Source organism: Pelodiscus sinensis, unplaced genomic scaffold, assembly GCF_049634645.1.
Source record: "Pelodiscus sinensis isolate JC-2024 unplaced genomic scaffold, ASM4963464v1 ctg34, whole genome shotgun sequence".
In the NCBI taxonomy this organism is placed as follows: domain Eukaryota; kingdom Metazoa; phylum Chordata; order Testudines; family Trionychidae; genus Pelodiscus; species Pelodiscus sinensis.
The window spans coordinates 7,504,211-7,525,267 of NW_027465849.1; the positions used below are offsets into that span (position 1 = coordinate 7,504,211).

The window sequence follows — 21,057 nt, forward strand, 5'->3', positions numbered from 1 at the left end:
GACCTGCAGCCGGTAACCTCCTGCCTGTACCACTGGGGCAGCAGCCAGGGCACCTGGGGTCCATCCCCTGGGCTCTGGGGGTTGGAGCAGGGGGACTCCTGGGTTCTTTCCCAGGCTCTGGGGGTTGGAGCAGGGGGACTGGGTGCCGAGAGTCCTCAGGTCCATCCCCCGGCTTGGAGGGGGGAGCGGTGGTGAGAGCGGAGGAGCCCGGACTCCCGGGTTCTCTTCCCGTCTGACAGTGGCCTGGTGGCTCCTTGGAGCGTCTGTCTCGTCAGTGGGCCAGGGGGCTGTTCGGGCAGGGACCATCTGCGCAGCACCCCGCGCCCTGGGGACCCAGGCCAGGAGAGCCCCACCCTCACCAGCTCTGCTCCTACCTTGAGTCGCTGCACAATCTCCTGGATGGCTTCGGGGCTGCCGTCCACGGCCCGGATGAAGACGTGGTCCCCTCGCCCGTAGAAGACCTTGAGGGCGAGGGCCTCGGGCGTCCAGCCGATCACGTCCCCGCAGAAGCAGTTGAACACCACCTCCTTGGTGCGGAGGTCCAAGAGGACGAGGAACTCGTTGGAGATGCCCAAGACGCACTCCACCTCGGCCCCCTGCGCGAAGTCCTGGGCGGCCACGCGCCAGGCGATGGCGCCGGTGCTGTGCTGCTCCGCCCCCGGCCGCGCCTTCCCCTTCTCCTTCCTCTTGGAGGCCAGGGAGATGAGGTTGAACTTCCCCGTGGAGTCGATGGGCGTGCTGGTGCTGCAGTTCTCCGCCAGGTCCTTCAGGTACTCCTGCCGGGTGCGCGTCGCCATGGTGTGGAACTTGTCCGACTTGTGGGCGGCGTTCTCCGCGTTGATCACCTTGGCCAGCAAGAAGTCTCGGAAGACGTCCGACTTGCGGAAGGTGACGCCGCTGGGGATGGGGGGCCCGAACGGCGGCGCGTCTTTGGATCTGCTCACAGCCACACTGGAAACAAAGGGCGGGGGGAGACTGCTCAGACGAGCTTCCAGCACAGCCGCTGCAGGGCACGGCTCTTCCCTGACGGCCTTGGGCTTCACCATCGGCTCGGGAGTTCGGTGCCCCCGAGGAAGGTGCTGCGCGGAGCATGGGAGGCTGGCACCAGCCACAAGGAGCCTCCATGTCTGGCACCGACTCGCTTGGCCCGGCCTGCTTGAAAACCCGCTCGGACTGCCCAGCTTCCCCGCCCTCTGCCTGTGCCACGAGCCAGCGCAGAACAGCCACTGACCCCGACTGCCTGTAGGATTCATCCCTTGTACCCCAGAGTCAGCCCCGCAAACACGGGCAGAGGCCCCAGGGGTCTCCCCGGGGGAACCGGCCTCCTTCCGCCCCGGCGTGCGGGCTCAGAACCCAGCTGGCAGCGGGAGAGGCTCGGCGTACCTATAGCAAACGTTGTCAGTGCAGGGGCTGTGGGCGCGGACGACGATGAAGACGTGCTGGAAGTGGGAGCGGATGTTCTGGGGCGTGAAAGGCAGGGCTCCCGGCTCTTGGAAGATGATTGTGACGATGTCGTTCCCTATGTGCCGCTTGCGTAGGAGCTACCGAGGTAAGACGAGAGGGGTGAGTGCCGGAGGGCCGGAGGGGCAGGGAAGCAGAGCCCGAGCCGCTGGTAGCAGTATGGAGAGCAGGCTGCCCCTTCCTCTCCGGAACCAGCAGCCCCCCAGGAACGTTCCTGCGAGCGAGGGGGCCAGGACTCTGCAGGGCCAGTGCCGTAACCGTGGCTGGCTTGGGGGAGCTCCAGTGGGGAGCCCGGCTGGATTCCAGCCCCGAGTGCCCAGGGTGCAGGTCCTTTGCAGACAGGAGCGGAGCATGGAGACTCACTGGCCAGGACAATGGGGCGCCTGGCTCCAAGTCCAGCCCCAGACTGTCCCCCCAGCCCAGGTGTGACGTGGGGGGTTCCCCGCGCTGTAACCCGGGTTCCCCACGCTGTGAGGTGTGACTCCCACATGCAGGGCTGACTCATCCATGAGGCACAGTAGGCACAGGGCCTAGGGCCCACGATGCTTTTAGGGGCCCAGGAAAACGTTTGAATTTCTTTTAAAATCAGAAGAAAAAAAATGAACTTTTAGGGTCGAAGAAAACGTTTTAATTTTTTTCTCACATCAGAAAAAACCCACATTTTTAGGGCCCATGAAAATCTATTAACTTTTGCCTAAAAGAGAAAAAAAATAAAATGTCGACGTATTTAAAGTTATATCAAAAATAATCTTTTTTTTTTTTTAACGGAGGCAAAAGTGCCTAGGGCCCACCAAAGTCATAATGCGGCCCTGCCCACATGTGGATTGGCCCAGACACCTCGTCCCAACCTGGGCAGAGAACAAGGCTCTTCCCAGAGAAGGAGACAAAGGAAGGGGGGCAGAGACCGACACCTGGCTGGGGTCAGGGCCTGGGAGCTGGAAAACCAGAGAGCGCAGACTAAGCCGAGTGGACCCCACCCCAAGGGGTGTACGGCTGCCAGCCCGACTCCGTGTGTCCACATCACAGCTGGGCCGGGCTGTGTCCTGGAGAACCCCTCTGTTCTACTGGCTGGCGGGGTCTCATCTTGGTGCAGGATCGGGGGGGGGGGGGGGTCCGCACACACCAGGTCGCTAGCGTCAGGATCCCAGCTGCTATTTGCCAGCGGGCGCAGACCCAGGTTCTCTGCCACAGACTCCCCCACGTCCTTGGGCAAGTCACTCCGTCCGGCTGTGCCTCCGTTCCCACCAGTCCAGCGGGGACAACAGCACCGCCCTCCCTCCCAGGCTGTTTGAACAGCAGGGACGCGTCTCCTCCCTCCCTCCTCTCCGGGATCCCGGCGCAGGCCGCCTGCGACCCGAACCTGGGACATGCACGGGCCCCGTTAGCAGAACAGGGCAGCGCGATGGACCCGGTTACCCCGCAGCGCTTACCTGCTGCCTGTTGTTGAGCGTGTAGGGGAGCATGGTGGAGACGTGGAACATGATCTCGTAGTCCTGATACGTGGTGTACAGAGAGTGGGTGCCGGTGGAGTCGGCTGCGGAGCGGGGCAAGAGAAGAGCCTCCGTGAGGGGGGAGCCGGCCCAAGCGCCCTGCGGGCCCCTTGCCCCGGCTGCGCAGAACGCTGGGTCCACCCACCGCGGCCTGCGCCCCGCACTCACTCTTGGTGTCCAGCTGGGCAGCGTACTTGCCGAAGGCTTTCAGGCAGACCTTCTCCCCAAGGAGGGCGAGGAACTCTTCGAACGCCGGCCCCGCCTCCTCGTTGTTGTACATCTCCTCCTCGGAGCTCTGGCCTGCCTTGCAGTACAGGATCCCCACCTTGTGCTTCCGGCAGAGCTGGGGGGCGGGAACCGCCGTGAGAGCCTGCCCGCCCTCCCGCCGACCTGGCCGAGCTCAGCACCCAGCGGGCAAAAGGGGCCGAGGTGATTTAGGAGCACGCGTCCCATCTGAAAGGCAACGGAGCCCCCAGACCAGCTTTCTCCCTTTGCAGCCTGGCTGCTAATGGCTGCAGACCGAGCCCCTCGCCCAGCCGAGCGCCGCGCCGCCCGCACACGACTCACCCCCTGCTCGTCCAGTTTCAGGAGCTGCTCCGGGACTTTGGGCGTGTTCACTGCCAGCCGCAGACAGTGGATGCTCAGCTCGGGCAGCACGTGCTCCAGCACGTCCTTCAGGGGCAGGCCTCGCAGCGTCCCGTGCTTGGCGGTGCTGGGAATCGCGTCCTCCAGGATGGACCCTCGCAGGGTTACGAGCTGCACCCAAGCACAGGGACGGGGGTTAGAACCCATGGCTCAACGGGCCGATAGTTTGCTGGGGGCCAATGTGGCTCGGTGCGCAGCCCCGGCCACCGGACTCCGGCTAGGAGCCACGCTGCTCTGAACAGGGCAGGAGGCCGGGGCTTTTAGGCAGACCTGGGACAGGGGGGGCGGGGGGGCTTTGCTCCGGGAGGCCTAGAGCGAGCTACGCCCGCATCTGACGCCAGCCTCTCGGCTCACCAGTGTCTCGTGGGAGAAGGGGGCGTTCTCGGCGCAGGAGGCAGGGCAGCGGCACGGTCTCCACATATGCGGGCCCACCAATAACGCCACGGCTCCGCATTCGGCACATGCGCCATTTGTACAAGGGGAGCGTCACTAAAGCCACCGACTGCACCATGGCCCCCGGCCTGGGTCAGGCCCCTCTGCAGTCCCAGGTCAGGCGCTGCCCGGCCCCTAGCTGAGATCAGCCCCCCCCCCCCGTCCCAGGTCAGGCGCTGCCCGGCCCCTAGCTGAGATCAGCCCCCCCCCCCCCCCCGTCCCAGGTCAGGCGCTGCCCGGCCCCTAGCTGAGATCAGCCCCCCCCCCGTCCCAGGTCAGGCGCTGCCCGGCCCCTAGCTGAGATCAGCCCCCCCCCCCCGTCCCAGGTCAGGCGCTGCCCGGCCCCTAGCTGAGATCAGCCCCCCCCCCTCCCCCGTCCCAGGTCAGGCGCTGCCCGGCCCCTAGCTGAGATCAGCCCCCCCCCCCCCCGTCCCAGGTCAGGCGCTGCCCGGCCCCTAGCTGAGATCAGCCCCCCCCCCCCCCGTCCCAGGTCAGGCGCTGCCCGGCCCCTAGCTGAGATCAGCCCCCCCCCCCCCCCCCCGTCCCAGGTCAGGCGCTGCCCGGCCCCTAGCTGAGATCAGCCCCCCCCCCCCCCGTCCCAGGTCAGGCGCTGCCCGGCCCCTAGCTGAGATCAGCCCCCCCCCCGTCCCAGGTCAGGCGCTGCCCGGCCCCTAGCTGAGATCAGCCCCCCCCCGTCCCAGGTCAGGCGCTGCCCGGCCCCTAGCTGAGATCAGCCCCCCCCCGTCCCAGGTCAGGCGCTGCCCGGCCCCTAGCTGAGATCAGCCCCCCCCGCCCCCGTCCCAGGTCAGGCGCTGCCCGGCCCCTAGCTGAGATCAGCCCCCCCCGCCCCCGTCCCAGGTCAGGCGCTGCCCGGCCCCTAGCTGAGATCAGCCCCCCCCGCCCCCGTCCCAGGTCAGGCGCTGCCCGGCCCCTAGCTGAGATCAGCCCCCCCCCCCCCCCGTCCCAGGTCAGGCGCTGCCCGGCCCCTAGCTGAGATCAGCCCCCCCCGCCCCCGTCCCAGGTCAGGCGCTGCCCGGCCCCTAGCTGAGATCAGCCCCCCCCCCCCGTCCCAGGTCAGGCGCTGCCCGGCCCCTAGCTGAGATCAGCCCCCCCCGCCCCCGTCCCAGGTCAGGCGCTGCCCGGCCCCTAGCTGAGATCAGCCCCCCCCCGTCCCAGGTCAGGCGCTGCCCGGCCCCTAGCTGAGATCAGCCCCCTCCCCCGTCCCAGGTCAGGCGCTGCCCGGCCCCTAGCTGAGATCAGCCCCCTCCCCCGTCCCAGGTCAGGCGCTGCCCGGCCCCTAGCTGAGATCAGCCCCCCCCCCCCCCCCCCCGTCCCAGGTCAGGCGCTGCCCGGCCCCTAGCTGAGATCAGCCCCCCCCCCCGTCCCAGGTCAGGCGCTGCCCGGCCCCTAGCTGAGATCAGCCCCCCCCCCCGTCCCAGGTCAGGCGCTGCCCGGCCCCTAGCTGAGATCAGCCCCCCCCCCCGTCCCAGGTCAGGCGCTGCCCGGCCCCTAGCTGAGATCAGCCCCCTCCCCCGTCCCAGGTCAGGCGCTGCCCGGCCCCTAGCTGAGATCAGCCCCCCCCCCCGTCCCAGGTCAGGCGCTGCCCGGCCCCTAGCTGAGATCAGCCCCCCCCCCCCGTCCCAGGTCAGGCGCTGCCCGGCCCCTAGCTGAGATCAGCCCCCCCCACCCCCGTCCCAGGTCAGGCGCTGCCCGGCCCCTAGCTGAGATCAGCCCCCCCCCCCCCCCCCGTCCCAGGTCAGGCGCTGCCCGGCCCCTAGCTGAGATCAGCCCCCCCCCCCTCCCCTCCAGGTCAGGTGCTGCCCGGCCCCTAGCTGAGATCAGCCCCCCCCCCTCCCCTCCAGGTCAGGTGCTGCCCGGCCCCTAGCTGAGATCAGCCCCCCCCCCCCGTCCCAGGTCAGGCGCTGCCCGGCCCCTAGCTGAGATCAGCCTCCCCCCCCAGTCCCAGGTCAGGCGCTGCCCGGCCCCAGCTGAGATCAGCCCCCCACCCCCGTCCCAGGTCAGGCGCTGCCCGGCCCCTAGCTGAGATCAGCCCCCCCCCCCCCCCCGTCCCAGGTCAGGCGCTGCCCGGCCCCTAGCTGAGATCAGCCCCCCCCCCAGTCCCAGGTCAGGCGCTGCCCGGCCCCTAGCTGAGATCAGCCCCCCCCCCCCCCCGTCCCAGGTCAGGCGCTGCCCGGCCCCTAGCTGAGATCAGCCCCCCCCCCGTCCCAGGTCAGGCGCTGCCCGGCCCCTAGCTGAGATCAGCCTCCCCCCCCAGTCCCAGGTCAGGCGCTGCCCGGCCCCTAGCTGAGATCAGCCCCCCCCCCCCGTCCCAGGTCAGGCGCTGCCCGGCCCCTAGCTGAGATCAGCCCCCCCCCCCGTCCCAGGTCAGGCGCTGCCCGGCCCCTAGCTGAGATCAGCCCCCCCCCCGTCCCAGGTCAGGCGCTGCCCGGCCCCTAGCTGAGATCAGCCCCCCCCCCCCGTCCCAGGTCAGGCGCTGCCCGGCCCCTAGCTGAGATCAGCCCCCTCCCCGTCCCAGGTCAGGCGCTGCCCGGCCCCTAGCTGAGATCAGCCCCCCCCCCCCCCGGTCCCAGGTCAGGCGCTGCCCGGCCCCTAGCTGAGATCAGCCCCCCCCCCCCCGGTCCCAGGTCAGGCGCTGCCCGGCCCCTAGCTGAGATCAGCCCCCCCCCCCCGTCCCAGGTCAGGCGCTGCCCGGCCCCTAGCTGAGATCAGCCCCCCCCCCTCCCCCGTCCCAGGTCAGGCGCTGCCCGGCCCCTAGCTGAGATCAGCCCCCCCCCCCCCCGTCCCAGGTCAGGCGCTGCCCGGCCCCTAGCTGAGATCAGCCCCCCCCCCCCCCCGTCCCAGGTCAGGCGCTGCCCGGCCCCTAGCTGAGATCAGCCCCCCCCCCCCCCCCCGTCCCAGGTCAGGCGCTGCCCGGCCCCTAGCTGAGATCAGCCCCCCCCCCCCCCGTCCCAGGTCAGGCGCTGCCCGGCCCCTAGCTGAGATCAGCCCCCCCCCGTCCCAGGTCAGGCGCTGCCCGGCCCCTAGCTGAGATCAGCCCCCCCCCGTCCCAGGTCAGGCGCTGCCCGGCCCCTAGCTGAGATCAGCCCCCCCCCCCCCCCCCCGTCCCAGGTCAGGCGCTGCCCGGCCCCTAGCTGAGATCAGCCCCCCCCGCCCCCGTCCCAGGTCAGGCGCTGCCCGGCCCCTAGCTGAGATCAGCCCCCCCCCGCCCCCGTCCCAGGTCAGGCGCTGCCCGGCCCCTAGCTGAGATCAGCCCCCCCCCCCCCCGTCCCAGGTCAGGCGCTGCCCGGCCCCTAGCTGAGATCAGCCCCCCCCGCCCCCGTCCCAGGTCAGGCGCTGCCCGGCCCCTAGCTGAGATCAGCCCCCCCCCCCCCGTCCCAGGTCAGGCGCTGCCCGGCCCCTAGCTGAGATCAGCCCCCCCCCGCCCCCGTCCCAGGTCAGGCGCTGCCCGGCCCCTAGCTGAGATCAGCCCCCCCCCCCCGTCCCAGGTCAGGCGCTGCCCGGCCCCTAGCTGAGATCAGCCCCCCCGCCCCCGTCCCAGGTCAGGCGCTGCCCGGCCCCTAGCTGAGATCAGCCCCCCCCCCGTCCCAGGTCAGGCGCTGCCCGGCCCCTAGCTGAGATCAGCCCCCTCCCCCGTCCCAGGTCAGGCGCTGCCCGGCCCCTAGCTGAGATCAGCCCCCTCCCCCGTCCCAGGTCAGGCGCTGCCCGGCCCCTAGCTGAGATCAGCCCCCCCCCCCCCCCCCGTCCCAGGTCAGGCGCTGCCCGGCCCCTAGCTGAGATCAGCCCCCCCCCCGTCCCAGGTCAGGCGCTGCCCGGCCCCTAGCTGAGATCAGCCCCCCCCCCCGTCCCAGGTCAGGCGCTGCCCGGCCCCTAGCTGAGATCAGCCCCCCCCCCCCGTCCCAGGTCAGGCGCTGCCCGGCCCCTAGCTGAGATCAGCCCCCTCCCCCGTCCCAGGTCAGGCGCTGCCCGGCCCCTAGCTGAGATCAGCCCCCCCCCCCGTCCCAGGTCAGGCGCTGCCCGGCCCCTAGCTGAGATCAGCCCCCCCCCCCCGTCCCAGGTCAGGCGCTGCCCGGCCCCTAGCTGAGATCAGCCCCCCCCACCCCCGTCCCAGGTCAGGCGCTGCCCGGCCCCTAGCTGAGATCAGCCCCCCCCCCCCCCCCCGTCCCAGGTCAGGCGCTGCCCGGCCCCTAGCTGAGATCAGCCCCCCCCCCCTCCCCTCCAGGTCAGGTGCTGCCCGGCCCCTAGCTGAGATCAGCCCCCCCCCCTCCCCTCCAGGTCAGGTGCTGCCCGGCCCCTAGCTGAGATCAGCCCCCCCCCCCCGTCCCAGGTCAGGCGCTGCCCGGCCCCTAGCTGAGATCAGCCTCCCCCCCCAGTCCCAGGTCAGGCGCTGCCCGGCCCCAGCTGAGATCAGCCCCCCACCCCCGTCCCAGGTCAGGCGCTGCCCGGCCCCTAGCTGAGATCAGCCCCCCCCCCCCCCCGTCCCAGGTCAGGCGCTGCCCGGCCCCTAGCTGAGATCAGCCCCCCCCCCAGTCCCAGGTCAGGCGCTGCCCGGCCCCTAGCTGAGATCAGCCCCCCCCCCCCCCCGTCCCAGGTCAGGCGCTGCCCGGCCCCTAGCTGAGATCAGCCCCCCCCCCGTCCCAGGTCAGGCGCTGCCCGGCCCCTAGCTGAGATCAGCCCCCTCCCCCGTCCCAGGTCAGGCGCTGCCCGGCCCCTAGCTGAGATCAGCCTCCCCCCCCAGTCCCAGGTCAGGCGCTGCCCGGCCCCTAGCTGAGATCAGCCCCCCCCCCCGTCCCAGGTCAGGCGCTGCCCGGCCCCTAGCTGAGATCAGCCCCCCCCCCGTCCCAGGTCAGGCGCTGCCCGGCCCCTAGCTGAGATCAGCCCCCCCCCGTCCCAGGTCAGGCGCTGCCCGGCCCCTAGCTGAGATCAGCCCCCCCCCCCGTCCCAGGTCAGGCGCTGCCCGGCCCCTAGCTGAGATCAGCCCCCTCCCCGTCCCAGGTCAGGCGCTGCCCGGCCCCTAGCTGAGATCAGCCCCCCCCCCCCGGTCAGGCGCTGCCCGGCCCCAGCTGTCTGAATACACAAAAGTGCACACGCTGGGAGGAAGGAAGGGCCAACGCTCCCGCCCCACAGACGGGGAAACCGAGGCCCACAGAGACCAGCGACACGCCCACGGTCAGACAGGAGGCTCCCGATTCCACTTGGACCCTCTCCCCACAGAGGCCCCCTCCCCAGACGCCACCGGCGCTCGCCTGCCGGCCTGGCCCAAAGGCGGTGACGGCCCCTCGCCTGTGCCACCAGGCCAGCCCCTTGCTCGCTCCAGGGGCCTCGTCACTGCACCGAGCGCCCCCTGGGGACCCGCCTCGCAGCGCTGACACCGGCCCTGGCAGGAGCCTGCGGGCACCGGGCTCACAGGATCCCCAGGGCCCCTGAACCGGCCCAGCTGCGGCCTGTTCTCCCTGCAAAGGTGCCCTCTGCTGGGGGACAGCCAGAGTGCGGGGCAAGGAGTCAGCCGGCAACGCAGGACCCCCGGGTGTCCGCACACTCGCTCTCCACGCCGGGCTCTGGTGCCCGGGCTACAGCACCCCACCCCAGAGCCCTCGGGCCCCGGTGCAGCCGGCCCTGCAGGAGGCTGGCTTGGCGCCCTCCCAGGCTCGGCGCACAGCGAGCACAGGACGGGTGGCCTTGGACCCGAGCGGCTGCCATAGGGAGAGGGGCCTGCCCGGTTCTACAGAGCGGGGTGCAGGCTGGCGGGGCCCTGCCCGGCCGCGGCGCGTTCCCATGGGGGCCGATCCGGGTTTGAACCCAGCGCCCGGCGAGCACGTGGGTCTCTGCGTTCGGGGGCTGTGCGGGCCCTACAGACTGGACCTGGTGTGCCTGGACCTGTCAAGCGGGGCGAGCAGAAAGCAGAGAGGAGACGGCCGCTGCTGAGGCGCTGGAGCCGAGTCCCGGCCAGCCCCCTCCCCACCGCCTTCACCAGCACACCCAGGCCAAGCGCAGCTCTTCTGCCCCCGTCACTTCCCACTTTGATGGGATGCGAGGCAGCCAGGCTCAGTGGGTAGAGCACAAGTCAGCAGATGGGCTCGGTCACTTTCCCGCAGGGTGGCCTTGGCTAAGCCTCTGCCCCGCTCTCTGCCTCAGTTTCCCCTCCTGCCCACCTGATGCAGCTGCTGCGAAGAGGGAGCATTTCTTACTAAGCGGATGCGCCACCGGGCCTGAGGGCGCCCCACAGCACAGCCGCAGGAAGCCAGCACGGGCGAGGGGGGGCGTCTCTCACAGCACAGCCCCGCACCGCCGGGCCCAGGCGCTCAGCACGCCCCCGGAGCACCCGAAGAAGGGCAGGGAACGAAGCACAGAGGCAGGAACTGAACGGGGCTTTCCTGCCGGGGTCCCATTCGGGCAGCCGTCCTAGCCCAGCCGCAATCGCTTCCCAAGGCCCCCGCGGCAGCCGGCTCCTTGCTGTGCTCCCAGCATCCCGAGGGGTGAGCTGCACCCACGGGCCTCTTTGGAGCAGCCCGAGCTGGGTGGCTCAGCCCCCAGGGCCCATGCTGCATGCAGAGCCCGGCCCCGCCCAGAGGCAGGCAGGGGATGTCGAAAGCTCTCCGCAGTGGTCGCAGCACACGGCTGCCCCGTGACACCCCCTCACGCCGAGCGTTCGGCGGCATGCGAGGGGGCCTGGGCCCGGCCCAGCTCAGCCCCCACTCTTCCGCCAGGCCCCCCCTGCAGCCAAGCGCTTGCTCTGCCGCGTGGGCCGAGGCGGGGCTCTCCGGCACAGCGCTCCGAGGCTGGGGGGCAGACCGGCGGGCAGGACGTACCTCGCTGGTGCGGAAGATCACCCTGTACTGATACTGGGGCCCGTGCTCTTTGTGATCCTCCAGCTTCTCTCTCCTGATGCTCACCGCCACGGGGCCCAGCTTCTCGTCCACTCCAAAGTAGTTGGCGTGCTCTGAAAAAGCAGGGAAAGGCCTTGCCAGGGCGGGTCCCGCAGGAGGGGCTGTCTCCGAGCCGCTGGTCGCGTGCCATCAGCGGAGGCGCGAGGGCCTGCCCGAGCGAAGCCGCCACAGGGAGCCCTGGCACGGCCCAGCAGCGTACGGCCGCTAGCGTCACTGCCATCGCAACTGTGACCTTACATGTGTCTCAAGAGACAGCAGGGCCACAGGCTACCCCTCCCCCACAGCCCCGCCCCACGTTACACAACCACCCTCGTGACAAGCCAGGGGGGGGACAGAGCCACGGCCAAGGTGGCGACGCTGCCGCCCGTCGTGTGACAAGGCGGAACACGGGCAGCTGGGACAGGACGACGGTCCGGTCTGCCCACAGTGGCCAATGGCAGGTGCCCCAGAGGGAGGGGACACAACAGGGAATCCCCACGTGACCCCTCCCCCGTTATTCATCTCCAGACAGAGGCTAGGGACACCCTTCCTACCCATCCTGGCCAATAGCCATCGACAGACCAAACCTCTAGGAATCTATCCAGCTCTTTTTTGCACCCTGTTAAAGTCCTGGTCTTCACAACATCCTGCGGCGAGGAGTTCCACAGGTTGATTGTGCGCTGAGTGAAGAAAAACTTCCTTTGGTTTATCTCAACTCTGGACAGCCCTACCCAAGTAGCATGCGGAACTCACTGCCACAGGAATTGCAGGGCTCCAGCCTTGGTATCCAAGCAGATACAAACAAGGCCCGGGCCTAGGGGAGGGCACTGCGCCCGCTTGCTTTGGGGCTCAGACAGGCCTCTAAGGCCCCCTTCTCGGGGGCAGGCAGTCCCATCTGCACAGGGTCGCTAGCGCCTCCTTCTGGAGCTGGCCTCCGCTGGGAGCGCCGGAACACAGGCCAGGGCCGCCCAGGAGCAGGGGCCCGGAGCCGAGCCAGGCCCGGGCGACGTACCTTTGCCGTGGAAATACTGCTGGTAGTAGTGGGCCCCCAAGTCCACGTGCTCGACGTTGTAGCGCGTCAGCTTGCCGGGGCTCCTCTGCAGCTCCCTGGGGACCTCCAGCACGGAGATGCTGGCGTTGGTGCAGTAGGCGTTGAGGGAGGGCTCCAGGAAGCCCCCCTCGCCCGCGGCCCCGCCGGGGGAGCCGGCCGACGCCCGGGAGAAGCTGACGCTGCGCTCGCACATGCCCCCCACCTCGTTGCGGAAGTGGGGGCAGCTGAGCAGCAGGTCGTTGCTCTTGTTGTCCCCGAGGTCGTGCTCCAGGTTCTCCTTGGAGTTGAGGTCTTCGGTGCTGGCGAAGGCGGGGTCCAGGCCCCCGAGGCCGTAGGCCCGGGAGAGGGCGGCCGAGACGGCGGAGGCGGCCGAGGCCCCGGTGGTGGTGTTCCTGCGCTGCGCCACCACCGCCCGGCTGGCTGCCACCTGGCTGAGGTCGAAGAGCATGCTCTGCACGTCGTAGTGCGCGAAGCTCTTCTGGCAGACCCAGGCCCTGGCGCCCTCCTCCGGCTCCGCCGCGGCCTTGCCGGGCTCCCCGTCGCTCCGGCCACTCCGCAGCTTCCGGAAGAGGGACTCGCCCCCTGCCTCCGCCTTGGGGCCCTTCTTGCGGGGCTTCTCCCTGGGCTGAGTGGGGCAGTCCTCAGGGGGCAGCCCGTGGCCGTTCCTCACCTCTGCCGCGGTGCCGGCCAGGTGCAGGCTGGAGTCGCCGGGGTTCTCGAGCGCCGCGCCCTCCTGGGCCGGCTGCTGGCCGCGGAACTCGCGCAGGATGTCGAAGAAGCTCTGCTCCGAGATGCCCTGCACGTCGATGGAGGAGGTGCTGCCGTACTCGCGGAAGAGGGGCAGGCCGCCCCCCAGCCTGGCCCCCCGGGGCTCCAGGGCCTCTTCCACGTCACACTCGCTGAGGGTGATCTCGCTGTTGCTCCGGTTGCGCAGCGGCCCAAAGGCCCTGCCAGGCGAGCGAGGCCAGCCCTCCTGGAACTCCACCTCCTTGGATCTGCGCCTGGAGAGCCGCGGCAAGCCCCTGGGTGCTGAGGGGCCCAGGCTGGTGCCAGGCGGCTGCCCACCCGGACAGCCCTTGGGGAAAAGACAAGTCCGGCTGCCGCCCGTCGGCGCATCCACGTCCCTGGAGGGGCTTGGCGCGGGCGGGTCCTTCAGCGCCTCTCTCTTCGGGGGCCAGTCGGCAATCCTGGCCCGCACCCCCATCTTGGGCATGGCCGGCGTGGGGGCGGTGGCCCGGGGCCCAGGCCCGGGCGGGCTCTCGCCGGCGGGCTGCGAGGTGCTGCCGTTCTGCGCCCAGAACCCCGGCGAGAAGTAATCCCCTGGCGTGCCGGCCAGCGCGTCGCCCCCCTTCAGCGCCGGCCCGCCGCCATCCATGCCAGCGCGTGGCACGGGGCGGTGGGACGCCATAGTCCACGGGTCGCGCTCCACTCGGCTGCCAGGGGGGACGGGCCGCTCCTCTCGGGCGCACCGCAGGCCCCTCAGCCATTGCTGGGGGCGCAGCAGCCTGGCCAGGGCTGGCCAGGGCCAGCGCTAGGACTTTCTTCCTGCTCCCGCCATGCTGCCATCCTCATGGCCCTCCTGGGGAGCCTGCAGCCTTTTCCCGGGGGTGGCAAAGCGGGCGTGGTCGGAGGGGAGGTCACTGCGCAGCCCTTGCTCCCAGCAGCTGCTGCTCTCGGGGCGACAGCCCCAGCTCCAGGCCAGGCGGCAGCAGGACCAGGTTCCAGGCCTAAAGCAGGGAGAACAAAGGGAAAAGAATGAGTGTGCAAGGTCTCTGCACTGCTACTCCCCGCAGCTCTGCTCCTATTCACGGCACCTCCCAGAGCCCACACCCCAGAGGGGACCCCACAGCAAACCCCCTTAGCCCACCACCCATCTCCCAGACGGACTGTGAGTACAAGTCCAGACTCTGCTGCGTGAGGGTCCCCAGCGGGAGAGGCTGCTGCAGAGGAGGCAGGACAGACCTGCGGGCTAGGCACAGGACTGACAGCTGCTGCCCTGGGCAGGGGGGCCGCACTGCTTTCTTAGGCCACGTGTAAAATCTCTGCCGTTTCGGTCCCTCCTTTTGTCCTCGCCAGCAGGGTGTGGATTTAAAGCCGTGCACCCAGTGCGACTCCTATCGGATGCGGCGGCGCTGCTGAGGTGCACAGCTGTGTGTCATATACTCTGTACTGCTAACGGCTACCTGGAGAGTCCCCCCGAGTTACAGGAAGGTTGAGTAGCCCACTCGGCCAACTGAAACCGGTTCAGTCCCCTTCTCCGGCTCGGCCCGTCACATTGCATCCAAAGACGCCTGCCCAGGACAAGCAGGGCAGAGCTGTCCCCAGCGTTAAAACGCCTTTCCCGGGCAGTGCTGAAGGCACCACATAAGCCTAAGAAACGTGCGGCGGCTGCAGTATGGAAGGGATTGGAACCCGCGGAAGCAGGGAAACGCCAGAGGCCAGGCTGAAAACGTGCCCTTCCGTTACCTGGCCCTGCCCAGGCATCGGAACAAGGAGGAGGCTGCTGTCCGAGGTCCCTGCCGCTACGGGCATGTGGGGCCGGGCAAGCCAGAGACCCCAAAGAACAGATGGCCGGGCAGGACTTCCCTTTCCAAAGGCTGCGTGGACTCTTCCCCAAAGGACCGGGCCACGGCCTGTCTGAGAACTGGGTTCTGAATCTCGAGCGGGTTCGGGCCAGCCTGTGACCCACGGTTACGTTAATCGGTCACCCGCTTTTGTACGGCACCAACATCTGAGTATGAAATGCAGCCAAGGCTCCCAGGCAGCGGTCCCTGTACGCTGGGCGCACGTGCGGCTGCTCAGTTGAAATGCGAAGGCGGCTCAGCCGATTAGCAGAGCGCCCACGAGGTTCTGTGTTTGTCCTGGTGGTGCGCATTCGCACATGCCTCGGTACACAAACGTTATTCCACACAGGGACGGGACGAGACGAGATTAGCGGGAATGCGGCTCCCCAGGCTGTGGAGGGTGGGCAGAGGATCTCGCGCTGTACAACACAGGGCTGGGAACAAGACGACTCAGTGGCCCTGACTCAGTGGCCCTCACTCCCCGCCCCGCCCCAACGTTCCCGATTGGCGCCCCTGTTCACAGCTGCAGAGGGGGCCCACCGGGTTGCTGACGCCCTCCCGTACCACGGCGCACCCTCCGCACCTTGCAGCCACACAGCCGAGGGGAAGTGATTGGAAGCAGATCCTGGCTCGCAGCCCAGTGCCCTAGCCAGTAGGCAATGCTGCTCCCGCCCAATAGGCATGGGCAGTGATCAGGGCGCCCTGGAGGGCCGGGGCAATAAATCAAATCCAGGGCCTGGGAGCAAGAGAGCGGCCTCTCTCCAGCACAACGGGCTGCGCGTGGGGCAGGGTGGCGCACGGACCAGAGGGGAGGAACACCAGACACGCAGGCTGCTCCAATGGCTCCACACCAGCTCTGCACAAACGGCCGGTTAGCTCCACTCCTGCCGGCCCAGCCCCAGGAAGGGAGCGGGAGGCTGCAGGCGGGATCCCCAAGGCAGCGGGGCGGCTGACAGTGGGACCGCTACAAGAGGAAATTCTTGCTCTAGCGACATCCCAGCTTCATCTGCAGCGCAGCTGACCAAGCCGCCAGCCACAGAAACCCCAGCGGAAGCCCAGGGACCCGCGCTCGGAACAGCTCCGGCTCCTGCGGGCCCACAGCACGCTCAGCGGGGGGAGGAGACGGCTAGTTCAGGGGGGAGGATGCCTCCTTCTCGTCCTTCACGTGCTCGGGCTCTGCCCTCTGCTCCACGCCCCTGACCGACAGAACCACCTGCCAGGCTGCGGCTCTGCTAGAGGGGAAGACGCAGAAGCCACCAACCCAGGCTGGACGATGGCGAGCAGAGGGCAACCAGGCCGGGCCCGGACAGCTGCGAGCCTCCTCACCGGGTTCTGGACCCAGGCCCGAAAGCAGGCGCAGGGGAAGGAAGCGGCAGGGAATGCAAGTGCCCAGGCGAGAAGCGAGCTCTGAGGCCTAGACCTGACCAGAGTCGCTGTCCTACACCCCCACAGTGGCCCCACGGGTCCCACCTGGCACGGTTTCTTGCGCCCCACGTCGCCCTCGTGCAGTCGTTGACACCAGGAAGGTACAGAGCAGGAGCACGGTGCAGGCAAGAGGGGACCAGGCCCACAGTGACCAGGGATCGGCTGCACGCCCAGCACACCAGGACCCTGATTTCGGACGTGTGCTGCAGTCCCTGCCCGGAGGACTCTCCAGGCTCGGGGGGGCAGGAGGGGGCTGCTTTACAGGGGCAGCAGAGCGGGGCGATGGTGCTCTGACCGCAGGGCCTGAGAGCAGGGGCGCACAGTCGTGCTAATCTTTCAACCACTCAGCCTGGATTAGTCTATTCCACGGCTCTAGCCAAGCGGCCTTTGCCGGGGCCTCTTCATTAAGCTAATTGCAAGAGAAGCCCACGCCGGTGACATCTGGCGAGGGGGGATATTGAATCGATATTTGGATGGCTTCATTAGATGCAAGACACGGCATCCTAGCGAGAGGGCATCTGTCACGGCAGCGCGCTACACGCAGCCGCGTGCTGAGCCGGGTTCCCCGTGCTGCACGAGCCGGCAGAGCCGTGGCGGGAGAATCCCTGCCGAATCCATCTGCAAGCTCAGCGGGGAGAGGGGAGGCTGGCCCGCCCAAGGCCAGATGGGGCTGTATGGGCCATGCAAGTGCTTCCCGGGATAGTGCAGAGTCACAGAAGCGGGCCAGCCCCCAAGAGTCACAAGACCGAGGTTTTCACGAGTCTCTGTTCCAGGCCCCGGGGCAGGAAGCGGGACACGCTCTGTCTTGGCTGCACGGGTGACCGCGTGGAACAAGGGCAAGGAACGGCTCTGCTAGCCCCACGCTGGAGCTGCCGAGTTCCCAGTGGTGGCGCGCAACCCACAGACGTTCCCTGCTACTTCCATAAAAGCAACTGGCTGCAGCCAGGACCGGTCGCCCCGGCAAAGCCAGGAATGCTGCGTGTTAGCCAGACTGCCAGACCCACCCAGGTCCCCCAGCCCGTCCCCTGCCTCCCGCAACCGGCAGCACGAGGCGCTTTGAGGAAGGTGCACACATCCTACTCCTTAACAGACACTGGCTTCCATCCAAACCGCTGGTGCTCCCATCGCCCTTCCCAGAGTGTTTGCTGAGCGTCAGAGCGGCCAGACCGCGCCAGAGCAAAGGCCCAGCCAGCTCAGTGTCCAGTCTGCCCACAGTGGCCAATGGCAGGTGCCCCAGAGGAAGGAACACAACAGAGAATCCCCACGTGACCCCCCCCCCCCCGTTATTCATCTCCAGACAGTGGCTAGGGACACCATTCCTACCCATCCTGGCCAATAGCCATCGACAGACCAAACCTCTAGGACTATCTAGCTCTTTTTTGCACCCTGTCAAAGTCCTGGTCTTCACAACATCCTGCGGCGAGGAGTTCCACAGGTTGATTGTGCACTGAGTGAAGAAAAACTTCCTTTGGTTTATCTCAACTCTGGACAGCGCTTCCCTGTGAATAACCAAGCTCTTTGAATGTGAGTCTAAGGTGCCACAGGACTGCTCCTTGTTTCTGAGTTAACCCTCGTTTACACAGCTGGTTTGCTCTGGTTTCGCCACTGGAGCCCACACCAGAGAAAGCCTCTCCCATCGAGGGTCAAAGCCACTGGCTGTGCTGCTCCAACAGCTTAGAAGAGAACTAGATAAATTCATGAGGTTAGGTCCATCAATGGCTATTAGCCAGGATGGGCAGGAACGGTGTCCCTGGCCTCTGTTTGTCGAGGGTGCTTGATCACACTTGATCACACCTGTTCGGCGCACTCCCCCGGGGGCACCCGGCCCTGGCCACTGTCGGCCGACAGGACACTGGGCTGGAGGGACCTTTGGTCTGACCCAGCCTGGCCGTTCCCCTGTTCTTATGTTCATGCAGCTCCAGGCACCTGGGGTCCATCTCAGAACTGCTGGGGCTTCGTGCTACATTTCTGAGCACCTGGAAGCCCTCGTCAGGGACCAGGCCTCTCCACCGTGTGAACCCAGCGCAGCGCAAGCAGCACAGCTTCTCCAAACAGTGCCCAGTGTGCCAGGTCCGCCCCCTGCGAGGCACACCCCCCTCCCGTGTGGGGGCCCTGCCCTGCCTCTCAGCAGCCCCTGGGTGCTGCATGCAGGCTCAATGCCCCGCACCCACGGAGAAGCTCTCGAAGTTGGGGCAACAGCCCCATGGAACCAGGCGCTGACAGATCCCCTCCACCCCTGCGGTGCTGCACTGAGCCCAGCGCCCCCTGGGAAATTTCAGCCCAAGTTCCCAATGGGGCCAAGGGTCTCTCCTGGCGCAGGCCTTCCCCGAGGGGCCGTGCCGAGCTGGCAGCCGCCGTGCCCTGGGGTCCCAGGAGCCAAGCGGTGCGTGCCAGAACAGGGCAAGGCTTTCAGGCGGCCTGGCTTGCTGGCTTCCCGAGAGCCGCCCGTGTGCCGTCCGTCCCGCGCGCGCACGCACACACACACACACACACACACACACACACACACACACCAAACAGCTGGGAGAACCGTGGGGGAAGGGGGGAGGATTTCAACCGACGCACAGGCTGGCCCAGGAAGGGCAGGGTGCATGGCACAGAGCCAGGGTCGGTGCCACCGAAGGCGTTTTCCCAACTGGCGTGTTTGCTAAGGGTGCAGCCCTTGGAGGAACCGTCCAATCCCAGGGCCCGCGTTGTTTACATGCAGCGCCAGGAACCGGTTCTGCAGAGCCAGCCTGAGACGGGCTGTTACCCCGGGAGTCTCCTTTCTGAAGGGGAGGCAGTGGAAGGGCAGGGGGATGGGTCTCCAGCCAGCTGCCCCAACCCTCCCCTGAATCTCAGCCTACTCCCAGCCCAGGTGCAGGAGGAGGGAACAGGCATGGTTAATCTATAACCGGAGATCTCCGCCCTAACAGCTGTGGGCTTCTCCTGCAGCTCAGAGCTGTGCTCCAGAGCTGGGAGTGGGGCACAGCCCCTTTGCTAGGCTGGCTGGCACAGGGGGCAAGCTGTCCCTCTCTGCTAGGCAGGCCCGGTACGGTTCTCGCAGCGACGCTCTGCTGTGGAACAGAGGCTGGACAGTCCAGGCTGGCTCCATTTTCCAGCCCAAGCCGGCTCCGCCGGGAGAGCGGGGACGTTTCCCCCTCCACGGAAGAGCTGGAACGCGCCCAGTCAGTGCCAAGGCAGCTCGCTCAGTACAAGGACTCGGTCCGGGGGCACCATCCTGCAGGCTCTACGCCCTGCTGAACCCCCCATCGTTACCTTCAGAGTCCTCCCTCCAGCAGCGGCCTGGGAGGAACGGGAGATGCTGCTGCCCTGCGAAGCGGCCAGTGGTTTCCGGAGCACGCTGCTGCAAGATCAGACAAGCGCGTCCCGCGGGCCCGAGGCCCCAGGGAGTCGCTCAGCCGCCGCTGACTTCACTTGTAGCCGACCTGGCACGGGGGCCGTGCCTGCGCCTCCCTTCTCGCCGTCACTCCCACCCCACCCCCAGGAGCTGCGTGCGCGCGTCGCTGCCTCCCAGGCTGCCCAAAGGACACGGGAGAGGCGCAGGAGGAAGCGAGCTCAGCCCGGTAACCAGGCTGAGGCCTGGAGTCCAATGGGCAAGGCAGAGATGGCCCCTGGCGGCAGGGAGCGGGTGCCAGGGCAGGAGGGGCGTAACACCCCCCCCACTGGATCCCAGGGGAGCAGGGTGCGACTGCCCCCAGGACCCCGGCTCAGACTTGCACAGGCTGGGTGAGGAGGCCGAGGCACCACGGACCAGGCGGGCATGTGGGCTCCCAGGGAACGGGCACAGCTGCAGAAGCGGAAGGGGCCTGGGGAGAGCAGGGCTCTCAGCAGAGGCGCCCTGGGACGGGGTTGCACACGCGCCCGCGCTGCCCGCCGGCTGCAGACAGCATGATGCAGTCGCGTCCTGCCAGCAAGCCGCCGGGCAGGGCCCACAGCACACAGGGAGCACGCAGCCTTCGGCGCTGCGGCCAACCTCCGTGTTCAGAGTCAGGCCCTACAATCCCAACCGACGCGAGGAGAAATAACCCCCTCCCCCCCGTCTCTCCGCCTGGCTTCTGGCCCGCAGCGGTCAGGCGGGCGTCCTTTTCTCACACCCAGGAGAGCTAGAAACCTCCCTGAAGGTAAACGCAAGGGGGGACTCACGACTCCGAGAGAAGGGGCTTGAAGTAAGCGCCCGCATAGGTGGTTCTCTCGCCGCGGTGGGGAGGGCGGGGGATGTGGGAAAAGCTGGAGTACTCAATGCGTTCTTTGCCTCCGTCTTCACGGACAAGGTCACCTCCCAGACAAACGCACTAGACAGCGCAGCAGGGGAAGGGGGTGGGCAGCCGTTGGGGAAAGAACAAGTTAGGAACTATTGAGAAAAGCTAGACAAACAAATCCATGGGCCATCCGAGGGGACTGAGGGAGTTGGCAAATGTCATTGCAGAGCCTTTGGCCGTTATCTTTGAAAACTCGTGGAGACTTGGAGAGATCCCAGATGATTGGAAAAAGGCAAATGCAGGGCCCGTCTTTAAAAAAGGGAAGGACAATCCAGGGAACTACAGACCAGTCAGCCTCACCTCAGTCCCGGAGAGGCTCCTCAAGGAATCCATGTTGAGGCACAGGGAAGAGGGGTAAGTGATCAGTCAAGGTGGATTCACGAAGGGCAAGTCATGCACGACCAGTGCCCCAAGCACGCCACTGAAGTCACAGTTACTGCAGTGGCCGTGCTGGGACAGTGGCGACCTCTCGTCTGCACAGCAATACTGCAAAGGGTTCAATAAAGCTGGGGGGAGGAGGGATATGGACGGGTTACCGGTTACCCGGCAAGCACCACCCTTACTGGGTTAACCGGTGGCCAGGCTGGAGTGGTCCCCCACCCAGGACCCTGCTTAGTCAGTTTACTGGTTAAACATCAGGTGAGCCTAGCGAGGAACCGGTCAACTGATTCATCCCTGCCGCGGGGCAGCCTACTAGGTGGGCTCTCCGCTCCACTTAATGCTGGCCCCTAGCATGCCGCCTGCACCCGCCAGGAGCTGACTGACAAGCATCCGCGTTAGGCTCACTCCAGTGTAAATCTAGCCACAGAACCCTCCCCCCCTTGTTAAACTGGTGCCAGGGGG

General features: G+C 67.9%; 1 protein-coding gene across 9 annotated transcripts in view; it reads right to left on the bottom strand.

Annotated features, from left to right (window-relative positions):
* The window catches only part of SIPA1L3 (signal induced proliferation associated 1 like 3), a 112,262-nt gene that overhangs the window by 22,401 nt on the left and 68,804 nt on the right, over nucleotides 1-21,057 (bottom strand). For 8 of the 9 annotated variants that reach the window (XM_075915488.1, XM_075915493.1, XM_075915484.1 and 5 more), the window contains 7 exons: nucleotides 11,925-13,690; nucleotides 10,856-10,986; nucleotides 3,519-3,707; nucleotides 3,120-3,294; nucleotides 2,892-2,995; nucleotides 1,384-1,541; nucleotides 375-951 (listed from right to left, as the gene is read on the bottom strand). In XM_075915488.1, the coding sequence (XP_075771603.1) occupies nucleotides 375-951; nucleotides 1,384-1,541; nucleotides 2,892-2,995; nucleotides 3,120-3,294; nucleotides 3,519-3,707; nucleotides 10,856-10,986; nucleotides 11,925-13,371 (2,781 nt within the window). In that variant the 5' untranslated portion in view covers nucleotides 13,372-13,690. Of the gene's footprint in view, nucleotides 1-374; nucleotides 952-1,383; nucleotides 1,542-2,891; nucleotides 2,996-3,119; nucleotides 3,295-3,518; nucleotides 3,708-10,855; nucleotides 10,987-11,924; nucleotides 13,691-19,210; nucleotides 19,377-21,057 lie in introns of those variants that run through there. The other variant, XM_075915490.1, reaches the window with a different exon arrangement.